The sequence below is a fragment of the Thunnus thynnus genome, chromosome 17, assembly GCF_963924715.1.
Source record: "Thunnus thynnus chromosome 17, fThuThy2.1, whole genome shotgun sequence".
Taxonomy (NCBI): Eukaryota; Metazoa; Chordata; class Actinopteri; order Scombriformes; family Scombridae; genus Thunnus; species Thunnus thynnus.
The window spans coordinates 2,839,826-2,853,832 of NC_089533.1; the positions used below are offsets into that span (position 1 = coordinate 2,839,826).

Here is a 14,007-nt window from a genome sequence, read left to right on the forward strand (position 1 = left end):
CACTGAGTCCTTTTCCTTTGGTGTTGCCTTTTGTAAATAATTGACGTGTCTTTTATCTAAATAACCAGTCAGAGTTGAATCATCTTTATGTCAGCAGACGTGTTGGATGCATGTCGTCACACAGGTGTCACTAATAAAGACTGATGATGATGATGACGTCAGTTACACCTGAGCTTTTTCTGCTGTGAGAAAGGTTCATGTGTTGTAGGAGGAAACTCTTGACTTTTTCACCACAGTTTATAAAATCAATTTATTCCAAGTGAGGAAGAAAAGGAACATTTTATTTTCAGAGGATGAACCAACGTCTGTAGGTGAAACAACAGGTGAGTTTAATTTACAAATGAATTGTGAGGGTAGTTTACAGTTAACCTGCAGATTAAAGGACAAGTTCACATTGTTCCAGTGTGTCTTAAACCAGCAGTCAGGTGTCCATAGTAACAGTGAAAGAGGTTTTCCTCGCTGTAATCATTCCTCCTGTTCATACTGGATATTAAAAGATCCTTCAAATGTGTTTTCAGTGTAAGTGATGGAGGCCAAAATCCACAGTTTTGTCATTTAAAAGTCTGTGTGAAGCTTCTATTCAGCTTCAGCAGTCTGAGTTAGTCATATCAAGTGGATATCTGACACATTTACAGTCTTTTTAGCATCAAATTCCCTCTTTGTGTTTCCTCGGACAGTGTTTCCCTGTTGAGCTGCAGGTGGAAGTATAGAAACAAAAAGAGGAACTTTGGCACTAAAAAGACTGTAACGTTGAAAGATATCTACTTGATTTGACTCATTTGGACGCTGAAGCTTCATATTAGCTTCAGATAAACTTTGAAATACTTTTTTTTTTTTTTGCACAGAAGGAGGACTGTGGATTTTGTCCCCCATCACTTCCATTGTAAGGTCATTATGAAGGGATCTTCTAATGGTCAGTATGAACAGGAGGAATGATTACAGCAAGAAGAACATGTTTCACTGACTGTTGTTTTAAGACACAAACACGTCCTTTAATATTTTACTTTGGGTGAATATGTAACATTAAACATCTTAATAGCCTCATAAAATTATGAATTTAATCTGTGTTGGAAGTTAAGAGCAGCAAAAGTGCCGTTATATGTGAATTGTAAAGTTACAGATTTAAAAAAAAAAAGATTAAAAGTCTACAGTTTGTTTGTAATTTAGTAAGAAAACCTGATTTAACATAGATATAGGATAATTTTCACTGTAAACTGAGATTTGCTTCACTTTCTTTTAAAAAAGCAAAATTTCCTCTGATCCCCCTTTAAGAGAAAAAAGACAAAACATCTCTGACTGTTAAAACTCTTTTAACCAAAGAACTAAATGAGGCAAAACATATTGAATTTAATATGACGTAGGCGACCCCCAATTTAAACATTTAATATCTTAACATTAATTAATTATCACAATGTGCAGCAACAATATGCACATTACAAGTGATCGATGAACGGACTGATGTAACTGTAATAATGAACAGAAGGGGGCAGCAGAGCTCTGACTCTGCCTTCATTGTTATAAATAAATATTCTTTATATATTTATATTTCAAGTCAGATTCATACAGTCGCAAGCTAATAGAGGAAAAAGTGAGCATAATTAAAACAAAAAAGATAAATAAACAAATAAATTACATTAGTGTTTTTGAAGAAATACTGTATATGCTGCTTTAATTTGAAAAATGCCGTCAGCCATCAGTTAAAACACTATTTAAGAGCTGGAAAGAACCTTTTTTTTCTGTCCTCTGTAAACACAGATAGATAGAAACACGTGGAAGGTTTCTATGTTTGGGGACATTTGTTTAAGATCTTTGCTGTAAACAGGATTAGACTTTCTCATTATGAGCGTATATTTAAACATAATGCAAGAGAATAAATGTAAAATCAGGGAGGTCCTGTCTGGTGTCTGTTCTGGAGGTTTTCTTCTTTTATTTAAAATATGATGACTCCAGTATTTGTAAACCTCATATTTTCAAGTTTGGACTGATTTTAGGCTGATGAAAATAGAAAAATAAACAATTTATTTATGTATTTCCCCACCAGAGCTTTATTCCTTGCAGCGTTGCAGACATATTGAGTCTAAATGTTACTAAAAAATGACAGAAATCATAATTAAAGAGTCTCTGACAAATCAAATGATTAAAACATGAATTAATTTGGTGTCTGATCAACATTTAAATGCACTTCTGATGTCAATATAAATAAAACCCACCTGCACTACACTGAATATCTACTGGAAACCTTTTAACCTGATTCTACTGAGATCACTGTTCATTATTCTAGTTGCTGTCCTGCATTTCAATAATTTTAGTGACTCACGATGGTCTAAAAATGCAGTTTAAATACTTATAATTTAAATACTTGACTGAATTAAAGGAGAGATCTGACTTTTTTTAAAAAATTCTTATGTAAAACTTCCAGAATCAGCTAAAAATAAATATCAGTTTCACCTCCTGCACAGTGCAGAGACGCAGTAAATCCAGGATGTGTGTAGCGTAGCTTAGCATAAAGACTGGGAACAGGTGGAAACTGTTAGCCTAGCGCCAACAGACACAATTCTGACACTTGTGATTAAAATATTACACCAAAAGCTTCTGTGTCTGAGTTATGGTCCGTGTCACATGCTGCGTGATAATTAACTCTGTCCGTCCTGCTGCCTGCCTTCGATCAGCTGTATTGATGATTGATCCATCACCTCTGGCTGTGGCTGCTCTTCACTGCACATATGAAGCTTGTGTGAACGTTCACTCAGGAACATTTTTAAGTAAAATCAGTAAAAAAAAAAAAAAAACAAGGCAGGGAAGACGTGAATCAATAGATGTAATCATTTATACCAAAGGCCTGAATTTATAGATAAAATCCAGAACAGCACTTTAAATAAGCTGCAGTTCCTCTAACAGCCACTAGATGCTGCTCCAAGAAAACTCTGAAGTGTATTAAAGCTATTAAAGGACAAGTCTGATGAGGTCTCATTGATGTCCAAAAACACATCAGTGAGTCACACCATTTCACAAATACTAACACCAAATTAGGATTAATCCGCCACTGAAAATAGTCCCCAAAATTGCTTTTCCTCCTGTTTGTTTGTTAAAAGTTAGTGTCCAGCTGATTCAGGAAATTACTGGGTGTTTTTTAAATTAAATTAAATTTAACTATATTTTAGAGGTGTTTACTTATATTTATTGTATTAATTCTCTGTAGGTTATAACTACGAGCCATGTCCAACACATTAAACACTGTCAGCTCATATATTATAAAAATATTGATTAAAGCTGCTTTTAATGTCTAAAGAATGGGAGCGTGCTTGCTTGTTCTGCACATTTCCAGCTCTATATTCATATTTTGGAGCTCTACTGGAATATCTTTGCATGATTTCCAGTTAAAAACTTATTTATCTTCTACTGGTCCTTTATGCAGCCCCTCAGTTCAGCCTCTGTCTGAAACAGGCTGTTTTAGCTCCGTAGTAGCAGGATTTCACTTCTTGTTCTCCTTCTTTACTCCAAATGTCAACTTCTCAAATACATCCGTACATGTTGGAGCTGAAATTTGGTCCGAAATATGAGAGTGGACAAAGTGGAAAAACCACATGGAAACACCTTAGCAACCACCTTAGCAACCAAGGCTACAGAACGGACGACTGTTTGTGGGCATGTGTGAACAATCTGACGTCGGTGTGAGGAGGAAGTAGAGGTAACTTTGCAAACAGAGCAGGTTGAAGCCCTGACTTTTGACTTAAAGGCAACATTTTTTTAAAAATACGTTTTGAACCTTTGATCATGTTTAACATCCGACATCATAACAGGATATAAAGGACAGAAAACCACAAAAAGCAGAATATGTCCCCTTTTTAAGGACTGCTTAAGTTCCCCAGACCTCAGTTTGTGAAACACTGATACATCCACATGTATATTAATCCACAACATAAAGGGAGATTCTTTTTTATTTTCAGAAATGTACTTCAAAACCACTAAGGTCATTTATAAGGCATTCACAACATTTTTCTTTCTTTTTTTTTTTTTTTGGTTTTTGGACATTTGAGACAGTTTTTGATGCTTTCAGAGAGGGTTTCCTAAAACAGGAGTACAACTAAGGCACAGCACTACCCCCAGAGAGAGAGAGAGAGAAGCAAATAACAGAAAACAGTCGATAAGACAAAGAAATGGCACTGGGATAAAACAAAAACAGGTTGATAGAAAAGGAAAAAAACAGCAAATAAAGTGAGGCAAAAACAAGAAGTCTGTAAAGATCAAACCTGTCAGCTGAGATTATCCTCCAGAATCTTTATCAACATCTAAAACACTTTCAAACAATCTTTTTTTTAAAAAATCCTCTTAAAAACCATCACAGCACGCGTCCAGAGAGCTTCTACACCTTTAACTTAAAAACTATACATCTATTATGAATTTAACAAAATACTGATTTACATCGACTCACTTGTCATATGAAAAATACATATCGGACATAAGACGGCTCTGACTTTTCAAATCTATGGCATTAACCTCGAGGAGGAACAGAAAATAAATAAATAAAAGCTGAATTTATTGTTTTATCATGTAAATATGGAAGCCGTAGACTGCCATAACTGCTAAAAATAGATCAGATGTTTAAATGTCATGACGACTGTCAAAAAATTTGAAAAATTGGGTGAAATTTAAGGATTCAAACTTTAAATCAAATTACTTGATGGCTTCATTTTGAAACTAAAACATGTTTTAGTGTTTTAAAATTTAAATAATAGTTTTATTTCACCTGGTCAGGGAAATTTTAACCGTTGTATTTCAGCATTAAAACGAAAGCACCAGAAACAAAAAAAAAACAACAGTTTTTATAACGCGGCACAAAAACAAGAAAACTGCATCCTCTTATCGACCGATAAACCCTCACAGCTCATCAAAATAACAGCTTCTCGTATTTTACAGTTGAATACTTGAATAAATATAGACTTTATTTGGCCGTAAAGTTAATAATAAACACATAACAGTCATTTTGTTCCGATGCTACTGTAAAGGGGGACAAACACCTGTCACGAAAGTATTCTGTATCTTAAATAATCCTTTTAGAGAATCCATTAGTGAGGATCTTTTTTTGGTTTCTGATGCTTTCATTCTAATGTTGAAATCAAACATAATCTGACCTCACCTCATGCGTTCACTTTAATCCATTAATTTAGTGGCAGTAAGTCACTAATCTTTAAGCGTGTTTTGGTCCTGTGCGTTACAGACTGTATTCACCCTTCGACCCAAACATCTGGTAACATCTGCAACGTGCGTCCATCATTTCAAATAACAATAAATTATATATAATAGTCACAATCATTTTAGAATAAATATGACGTACCGTTCGTGTCTTTTACATTAAGTGCTGACTGTCAAAGAATAACAGTTTATTCACCCTCATGGTCAGAAAACCTCACTGGCCTCCAGTTTTGGTCCCAATAATATTGTCATACGGCAACAACACAAACACACAGGAAATGTTTATTTCTAAATAATTCAATAATATTTTTTTTTATAGTAATGAACAATGGATTGCACCACTAAGGATTAGGAGATTATGTTGCTGCATTTACATTTTAAATCACAATTAATAAATTTAGATAATCTGTGATTTTGTTTGACATATTCAGTTTTGATTGAGATAAATGTGTAGCATGTAATTACTGTAAAATGATATCCATAGTAATTATGTTAAGTTAAAAGGTGCAACATACAACATTCAGCCCCACTAGACGTCAACTATCAGCCGTGTAAAGATATAGAGGATTAATGGCGTCCTGAGCAGAGAATGAAGTCGCACTCACTGTGTGTGTTGTCCCTCCCCGTGTCCGTTTCCAACATGGCCGCCGCGTAACAAACTTTCTCATATTACAGCTGATCGGTTCACTAAAATATGTTTCTGAAAGCATTTGAGGGGAGAAACAGGCGACGCAGTAACAGAATATTGATCCGTAGTTGCTCGGCTCTGCCTAGTTTGAGCTGTCTGTTTCTTTTTTTTCCAAACTTTATTGAGTAAACGACGAGCTCATTTGTTTTGGTCTGAGATGATGGTGCTATAGTGCGACATCTAGAGGGGCTGAATGTCGTATATTGCACTTTTTTTTGTAAAACATTTAAATTTCAGAACCCAATCTGTTCCAAAACACATCTGAACCTAAATTCAATTTTAAACAATTTTAAAGTAATGCAGCAAATACTTGTAGCTGTTTTTGTTTCCTTGTTTTCTTCTCTGTTTGCGTTATTGCAAACTGTTTGTTGCTCTCACATAAACATCTACACAGGGCAACTTTAATACCTCAATCCTCGCTGGTGCAGCCCAGGTTCAGTGAATATTTGCTGTTTTGGCACAATGTTTAATGTTTCCGTCACTGAGCAGCATGGAAATCTAAAAGGTGCATCTAAATGTTTTGGGTGGCCTCTCCTCCACTACTATTACATCCAAACTGAGTGATTTAATATGAAAACAGAAATTCATAAACATTATCAACTTAACACATATATGTATTATGATGATATTTAAATATAAAAATTAAGAAAAGTTTAATCAAAGTCATTTCTTACCCATCAGCTAGTTCTGGTTATTCTCTATAGAGACTCAAATAAACAGGACATTATGAATAAAATCATTAAGTTCAGACAAAATGAAATATAACCATTAAATTGTGAAATTGAATATATTTATGTTGCATTTATATTGTCTGTATTAAGTTTTTTTTCCCCTATGATGCCTTAATATTGAAATGTGAAACATTTGGCTCTCCATAACTTCCATATAAATTAATGCAGCAATATACACACAAATGTTTTTCATTACAGAAATACTTAATGAATGTTATGTTGCAGTAATGTCTAAACTTTAAAGCTTGAATGACTCACCAATTAGTAGATTCAGAGATTTTTTTTTTTTACAATCAATTTAAGTAATAAACCATAAATTTGCTGTTTAAAGCTTAAAAAATATGAATATTTTCTGTTTTTCTCTGCTTCATATCATCATAAATTAAACATCAGTTGAGGTTTTGAGTAGACTCAGACATATATAGTATTATATAAATATGCTGATGGGTATTTTGCTATTATATTTTAGACATCTACAATATAACTAATGGATAATAAATAATAACTGTATTAGCCTCAGAAATGTCTGACTGGAAAAAAGAAAAACAAACCAAACAAGGAAAGAAAAACTTAAATAAACCTTCTTGCTTTAAAAAAAATGTTCCTGTGCTGTCGATGTTTAGTCGTAATAAACCTGCAGCTGAAATAAAAGTAGAAAAGTCAAAGAGCAGAGAGGAGAGGAGGCCGTTTTAACCCAAAAACCCACCGATACAAACATTTACCATCTGAAGGCCTTTAGTAACAAAAGGCAGACGTTTTTTATCCAAAAACACAAATCTAACCCGCTGCACCAAATATCAGCATTTTTAAAATATTAGTCACTGACTAAAAAAAAAAACTAACTAATTTGTTTTAAATAAACTTCTGAATAAATAACTCACGCAGCAGTTGTACAGTCTGATGCAGTCACATCAGTTCCTACAGCAAAGAGCAGATTTAAAATTAAAAAAAAAAAGATAAAAGAATAATGAATTAAAAAGGAAAAAAGGAAGTGAATGTCTTCTGAGTTCCAGCATAACGGACGTCGTCTCACACTTCAAGTCTCAGGCGGTCTGAAGGATTCAGACATGGCACAGAAAGAAAACGAGAAAGAAACACACACACACACACGGGAACAGAGCCGTTGGGGTGTTGAGGAGGAAACGTTTCTTAATTAATTAATTAGTTCGAGCGGTGGAAAGTAACCGAGAGCATTTACTCAAGTACTGTAAATATTATATTCAGAAGAAAATATTGCACTTCACTACATTTATCTGACAGCTTTGCAGATTCACATTTTACATACAAAACAAGAGGAGTAGCTGGTAAAAATATGCTGCTCTTTCAGGGCTGCAGCTCACAATTATTCTCATTATCGATTCATCGTTTAGTTCATGAAATGTCAGATAAGTGAAATGTTCCAACAGTTGAAGGTGACGTCTTCAAATGTTTTGTTTTTGTCCAAAATATTCAATTAACAATGATGCAAATGTTGGTCTTTTATGACTAAAACGATTAATCGATTATCAGAATAGATGTAGATTAAACTAAAGTCAGCTCCGCCTCAACGAGCTTCATTAACTTGCTGCTTCCATCAATAATAATAATAATAATCCAATAATATAATACATGTACTGATACTAAAAGGATCCATTCTGTAAAATAAGTACTTTAAAAGGTAATTTGATTAAAATTTTGAATGCAGGATTTGTATTTTTACCTTCATGTATTCATATTTTGGGACCACGTTCTAATAAAACAAAGATTATAAACTGTAATTAATGGATATATTAATTGTTAATAAATAGATGAGTCCAGTTTTATAGATCAGTTATAAACTCATTGATAAGAACATCTTCTGGGTTGCGAGTTAAGAAACCAATAACCCTTTAATTAATGACTGCAGACATGTTGACTTAATAGAAATATTAGTTATTGATGAAGCAGCTTGTTAATAGTCAGTGTTAATAGTTGTAAACATGTAAGTAAATGGTTTGGAAATAGAAACATTAATAAAGTTAATTACAGCTTATAAACCTTTTCAAAAAGTCAAATCTACAAGTTTTTTTAATTCCTTTTTTTTTTTTTAACAAGTTCATGCCGCTAAAGTTATTCTGTTGAGGGTAAAGTTAACTTTCTAATTCAAACATACAAATAACCAAATTAGAAGGAATTAAATAAGTATATTGAGCTCAGAAATGAGTCATTTTACAGGAATGATTTATGTGATTTTTTTTTTTCCTCCCCGACACCAGCGCGGCTCCGTATGAGAAGGTCTGTGGTTGCTAATAGCTTTTTTTTTTTTTTTTTTAGACCCGTTATCTCTGAATCACAGCTGAGGAATCTTATCTCAAAGAAACTAACGAGGCTTGTTAACCCCGAGATTTAATTACAGCATTATCTCAAATATACCAGTTACTCTTGACTCAACCTTTCTGGATATTATCTCAAAATATCAAACCTTGAATTATTTCTGGATAATTGACTCTCAGCCGATGAGGCGTCAGAGCAAAAAAACCAAAACAAAGGTCGTTACACAGAATGTTATCTTAAGGAAATAAGATAATAGTTTCTGCTCTTCAACAAATACTTGTTTGGGATTTTTTTCTGGTGAACAATTATACATAATAACATTGAAAACAGATTGAGCTACACAAAACATCAATTATAAATTTTAAAAGTTTTGCCAATTTGTGTCAGGTGACTTCACTAAGGAAACGGTTCCTGACCTGGAGGTCATGTGATGATGAACACAACAGGAAAAGTCTTTCCTCTCATCAAATCTTTGCTTTTTTATCTTGTGAACTGATAATTAATCGTACCTCTCTTCAGACATCTGAAAATGATTCAATTGATTCAAATGATTCAATTTAAATGAAGAAAGATGTCGTTTTTATGGTTGAAATGGTCACAACCAGCAATGAGGAGGATTCACAAGTAGACGAGCCAGAAAACACTGAGGACACCTGACAAAATACATATTAGAGGATGAACATTTGTGCAACCTCGATGTCATTTTGTTGCACCTTTTTAAAAAAACAAAAAGTTTTCTAGGCAACTAATTATTTTCCAGGATGTTTCTGTGAGTTTTGAGAACTATGACTGAGAAAACCGCATAGCCGTGGATTAAACTGTGATCTTGTTTTGAAAAGTTTTTCTGTAAATAAAATACAAGCAGAATAAAAAAAACTATTTATCTCATGAAACTGAACCCCAACTAACCCCTGATCAAAGCTTTGTCAAAATAACAGGCCTAAAAATGAGCAACCGCGTTTGTTTTCAGCATCTGAACATGTAAAACTCACACACACTCACACACACACACACGTCCTGATCCAGGGAAACACTCGTACAACAAGAGGTATAAAGTTCTTCTGACATACAGCTTTGTAGTCCCACGTAACAGTGAGAGCAGCAGACTGAATGAAGACTGAAGGAGGATTTTTTTTTTCTTCCCCTCAACATCTGAGTCTCTTCTTCCCGTCGCTGCCTCCAAAGTTCGTCCCATCGTTTCCTCTCTCTCCCACCTCGCCATCATCGTTCACAAACTTTTAAATAAATAAATATCAGACACTAAACAGGACACGAGCCCCACGCCTTCCTTCATGTGTTCCTCTCCTCCCTCAGTCCGTCCGTCTGCTACCTGATCCGTCCGTTCTCTCTGGGCGGGGTCAGTTCAGACTTGGGATCGGGGCTGGCGGAGCTCCAGGCGGTGAGGCGGCATCGCTGCATGACCGGACAGGCGCTGGGGCCCGTCGAGCACACGTCCGCGGCGGACCAGTGGCCCTCCAGCAGACGGTCCAGCCAGCGACGCAGCGGCGCCCCAGTCAGGCTGGCGTTGGCCTCGGCCTCCTCCACGGCGCCCAGGCTCACCGGCAGCTGCAGCACCGGGTTGAGACCGTGGAAACTCTGCTCCATGTAGGAGTTCCTGGCCGGGCCGCCGTGCAGCCGCAGAGACGCTTCTGGATAACGAGCAGGGAGATGAAGGGAGGAAAGAAAGAGAATTTAAGTTTTAAAAGCTCTTTTCACACTTAAAGCTCTTCAGCCATTCAACAAAAAACAGAACCAGAACCGAGAACGTTGGAAAAAGAAAATCAGGTCATTTTGCCTCATATATCTGGTGAAAAACCCAGAGTGTTGCTTGGTAACACTTTACTTTAAGTTCCCCTGACTGGCATTTATGCACAGTTTATAAACTAGAGCTGCAACAATCACTCAATTAATCAATTAATTGTGAGGATTTTATGTTTTCTTTGTCTTCTATGATAGTAAACTAAATGTCTTTTGTTTGGTCCGACCAGCAGCCCCAAAACCCAGACATTAACTTTATAGATAAAATGATGACTCCATTTCAAGTTAATAAATATTTAGCAGATTAATCGATAATTAAAATAATCCCTACTATGTTGTAAACTTCTCAAAAAAACGTCAGTATAAAGTCAAGAGGTTGTGATATGAAGCACAACAAGCTAGTGAAGCTGTAAATAGTAAAGGGTTCCTGCACATGCTCAGTAGCATCTACCTTACACAGAACTACTCTCCAGAGACTGAAAACATGATGCTGTTATTAGTCTTTGGAGCCGTTTCTAAACAAACTAACGTGACCAAACTCTTCATTATGAAGCAACATGTCACCCAGTGCAGCGATGTGACTCACTGATGGGTTTTTAATAGTTTCTGGAACAACAACGGAGGAATAAGATATATCAGGCTTTGATTCACACACACAATACTAGTTAGTAGATCAGTTCATTGTTGGTTTGGATCCAAACATGAGATTTGATGACAATAAGAATAATATAACCCCAATGTTAACCCTTACCCCAACCCCTAACCCTTACCCTAATCCCAACCCTTACCCTAACCCCCTAACCCTTACCCCAACCCTTACCCCTTAACCCTAACCCTTACCCCAACCCCAACCCCTAACCCTTACCCCCTAACCCTTACCCTAACCCCTACCCCAACCCCTTACCCTAAACCCAACTCCTAACCCTGACCCCTAACCCTTACCCTTACCCCCTAACCCTTACCCTAATCCCAACCCTTACCCTAACCCCTAACCCTTACCCTAATCCCAAACCTTACCCTAACCCCTAACCCTTACCCTAATCCCAACCCTTACCCTAACCCCTAACCCTTACCCTAATCCCAAACCTTACCCCCTAACCCTTACCCCAACCCCTAACCCTGACCCCTAACCCTAATCCTAAACCCAACTCCTAACCCTGACCCCTAACCCTTACCCTTACCCCCTAACCCTTACCCTTCCCCCCAACCCCTAACCCTTACTCCAACCCCTAACCCCTACCCCCTTACCCCTAACCCTGACCCCTAACCCTAATCCTAAACCCAACTCCTAACCCTGACCCCCAACCCCTAACCCTGACCCCTAACCCTAAACTGAACATAAACCCAATCTAACCTTAACTTTAAAACTAAAACCCTCAAACAGTCGTTGGAAGGTTTGTCCCAGTGTGAAGAGCAGACAAAATGTCCTCACTGCCAAGGTTAAAAACTCGGATTGGTCTCACAAAGATACACAAACACACACACACACACACACACACACACACACACACACACACACACACACACACACACACACACACACACACACACACACACACACACACACACACACACACACACACACACACACACACACACACACACACAGAAAAACACACACATAGATCAGGCATGAATGACATCAGATACCACCTTCACATTACAGCACCAGCCCATAAAAACCTCACTGTCTATTCCTGCACTGGGCTTTACTTTACAGTTATCCCTTGTGTGTACACACACACACACACTCAGACCTACATTCATTTCCTGGAGACTTACTCTAAACCTAACCTTAACCACTGACCCAAAAATCAGCATTTTACCGATTTGGGACACTGCATTTGTCCCAAATTGGACAAGCCGTCCTCAATTAACTGGTCTTTGTGTTTGAAATTTGTCACCAAAAGTAGCTTATGACAAACACACACACACACACGGAGGACTGGGAAGGTCAAACAAATCAAACGCTAACCCAGGGGAGGCTAATTCGAAAAGAGGTGACCCTGTGTGCTGCTGAGTGAGAGTGACTGGATACTGACACTATAAATATATGGATCCATGGTGTTGACAGCTGTGACAGCAGGGCCTCTGCTCTGTGAGTATATGTATGTGTGTATGTGTGTGTGTGTAATTCAAGTATTAGATGTGCTATTGACATATGAACTACAGTCACCCCTCTGAAGCTTTTGAATATCATTTCAACAGGTGTTTGCAGTGCAGAGTTTGAAGGTTGATACTCCAACTTTGTGCCTATGTTTAGCAGACTTTAAGATGCAATAAGATACATCCGCAAAATAACTGCGATATGTCAGCAGGAGTTTACAGGTGAAGCCGCTCGATCCTTTGTTAGTTTGAACTTTTCAGTCTGTCTTTACCGGTAGAGCTGATCATCGGCTCGTCATGAAATGTGGCTGAAAGCTCCAGAAGAAGGGACATTGTGGTAAGAATTTTTTGTTTCCTCTTTACTATAACTCTTCAAATTTAGCATTTATAAGCAGTATATAAAATTTAAAAAATGGTTTATAAAAAGGGCTGCAAGTATTTAACAATTATTTTCATTATCGATTAATCACTTTGTCAGAAAATGGTGAAAAATATCGATTACTGTTAAAGATACAACTTAATCAACCTGCGACGTTAAATACGTTATAATGTAGATATAAGCATATATAAGTGTTTATTAATGTACTGTATTTGTCAGCAATTATTACCTCTACTATGAAGACATATTTTGTTTTACTATATTGTCATTCATTATCTGTTTATATTTATATCTGCTGTTTATTTCATAACGTTCATATATTTCTTATAAATGTTAACTAGGTTAAAGTTTCACCACTTCCTCATATGAATTTCCAGAAAAACTGCTCAACAGTGATATAATTACATGTATCGTGATGATGACGTGAGTTTCCACTAGTGTGTGTGTGTGTGTGTGTGTGTGTCTGTGTGTGTGTGGTCTGTCCTCCTCCCAGGTCTCCATGGTGACAGAGGTCATGTGGCTGAGCTCATATTTTGTTTTGGCGGCACCTGAAGGTTGCTCGGTGTCCTATTGATCACATTCTTCATATATATTATATTTCTATTATAACACATCTGTCGTCCTAGGAGAGGGATCCTCTGTTGCTCTTCACGAGGTTTATTCCATTTTTTTCCGTTAGAGGGTTTTTCAGGGAGTTTTTCCTTATTTGAATCGAGGGTTTAAGGACAGAGGATGTTATATTGCTGTACAGATTGTGAAGCCCCCTGAGGATAATTTGTGATATTGGGCTTTACAAATAAAATAAAATAACTGACTTGATGAATTGATGACGTCTGCTGGTAATCTGGTTTCTCGTGCTC

At 36.6% G+C, this 14,007-nt stretch overlaps 1 protein-coding gene and 1 long non-coding RNA gene across 2 annotated transcripts in view; one reads left to right on the plus strand and one right to left on the minus strand.

The window, feature by feature from the left end:
- Positions 1-138: 138 nt before the first annotated feature.
- Positions 139-14,003, plus strand: LOC137201259 (uncharacterized). Its single transcript, XR_010932152.1, has 3 exons — positions 139-323; positions 13,049-13,105; positions 13,641-14,003. It is a non-coding gene; the product is annotated as an uncharacterized lncRNA (long non-coding RNA).
- Positions 3,921-14,007, minus strand: part of LOC137201257 (xylosyltransferase 1-like) — a 52,973-nt gene continuing 42,886 nt past the window's right edge. Inside the window, exon 11 of the mRNA XM_067616211.1 lies at positions 3,921-10,553. Coding sequence (XP_067472312.1) covers positions 10,231-10,553 — 323 coding nt within the window. The 3' untranslated portion in view covers positions 3,921-10,230. The remainder of the gene's footprint in view (positions 10,554-14,007) is intronic.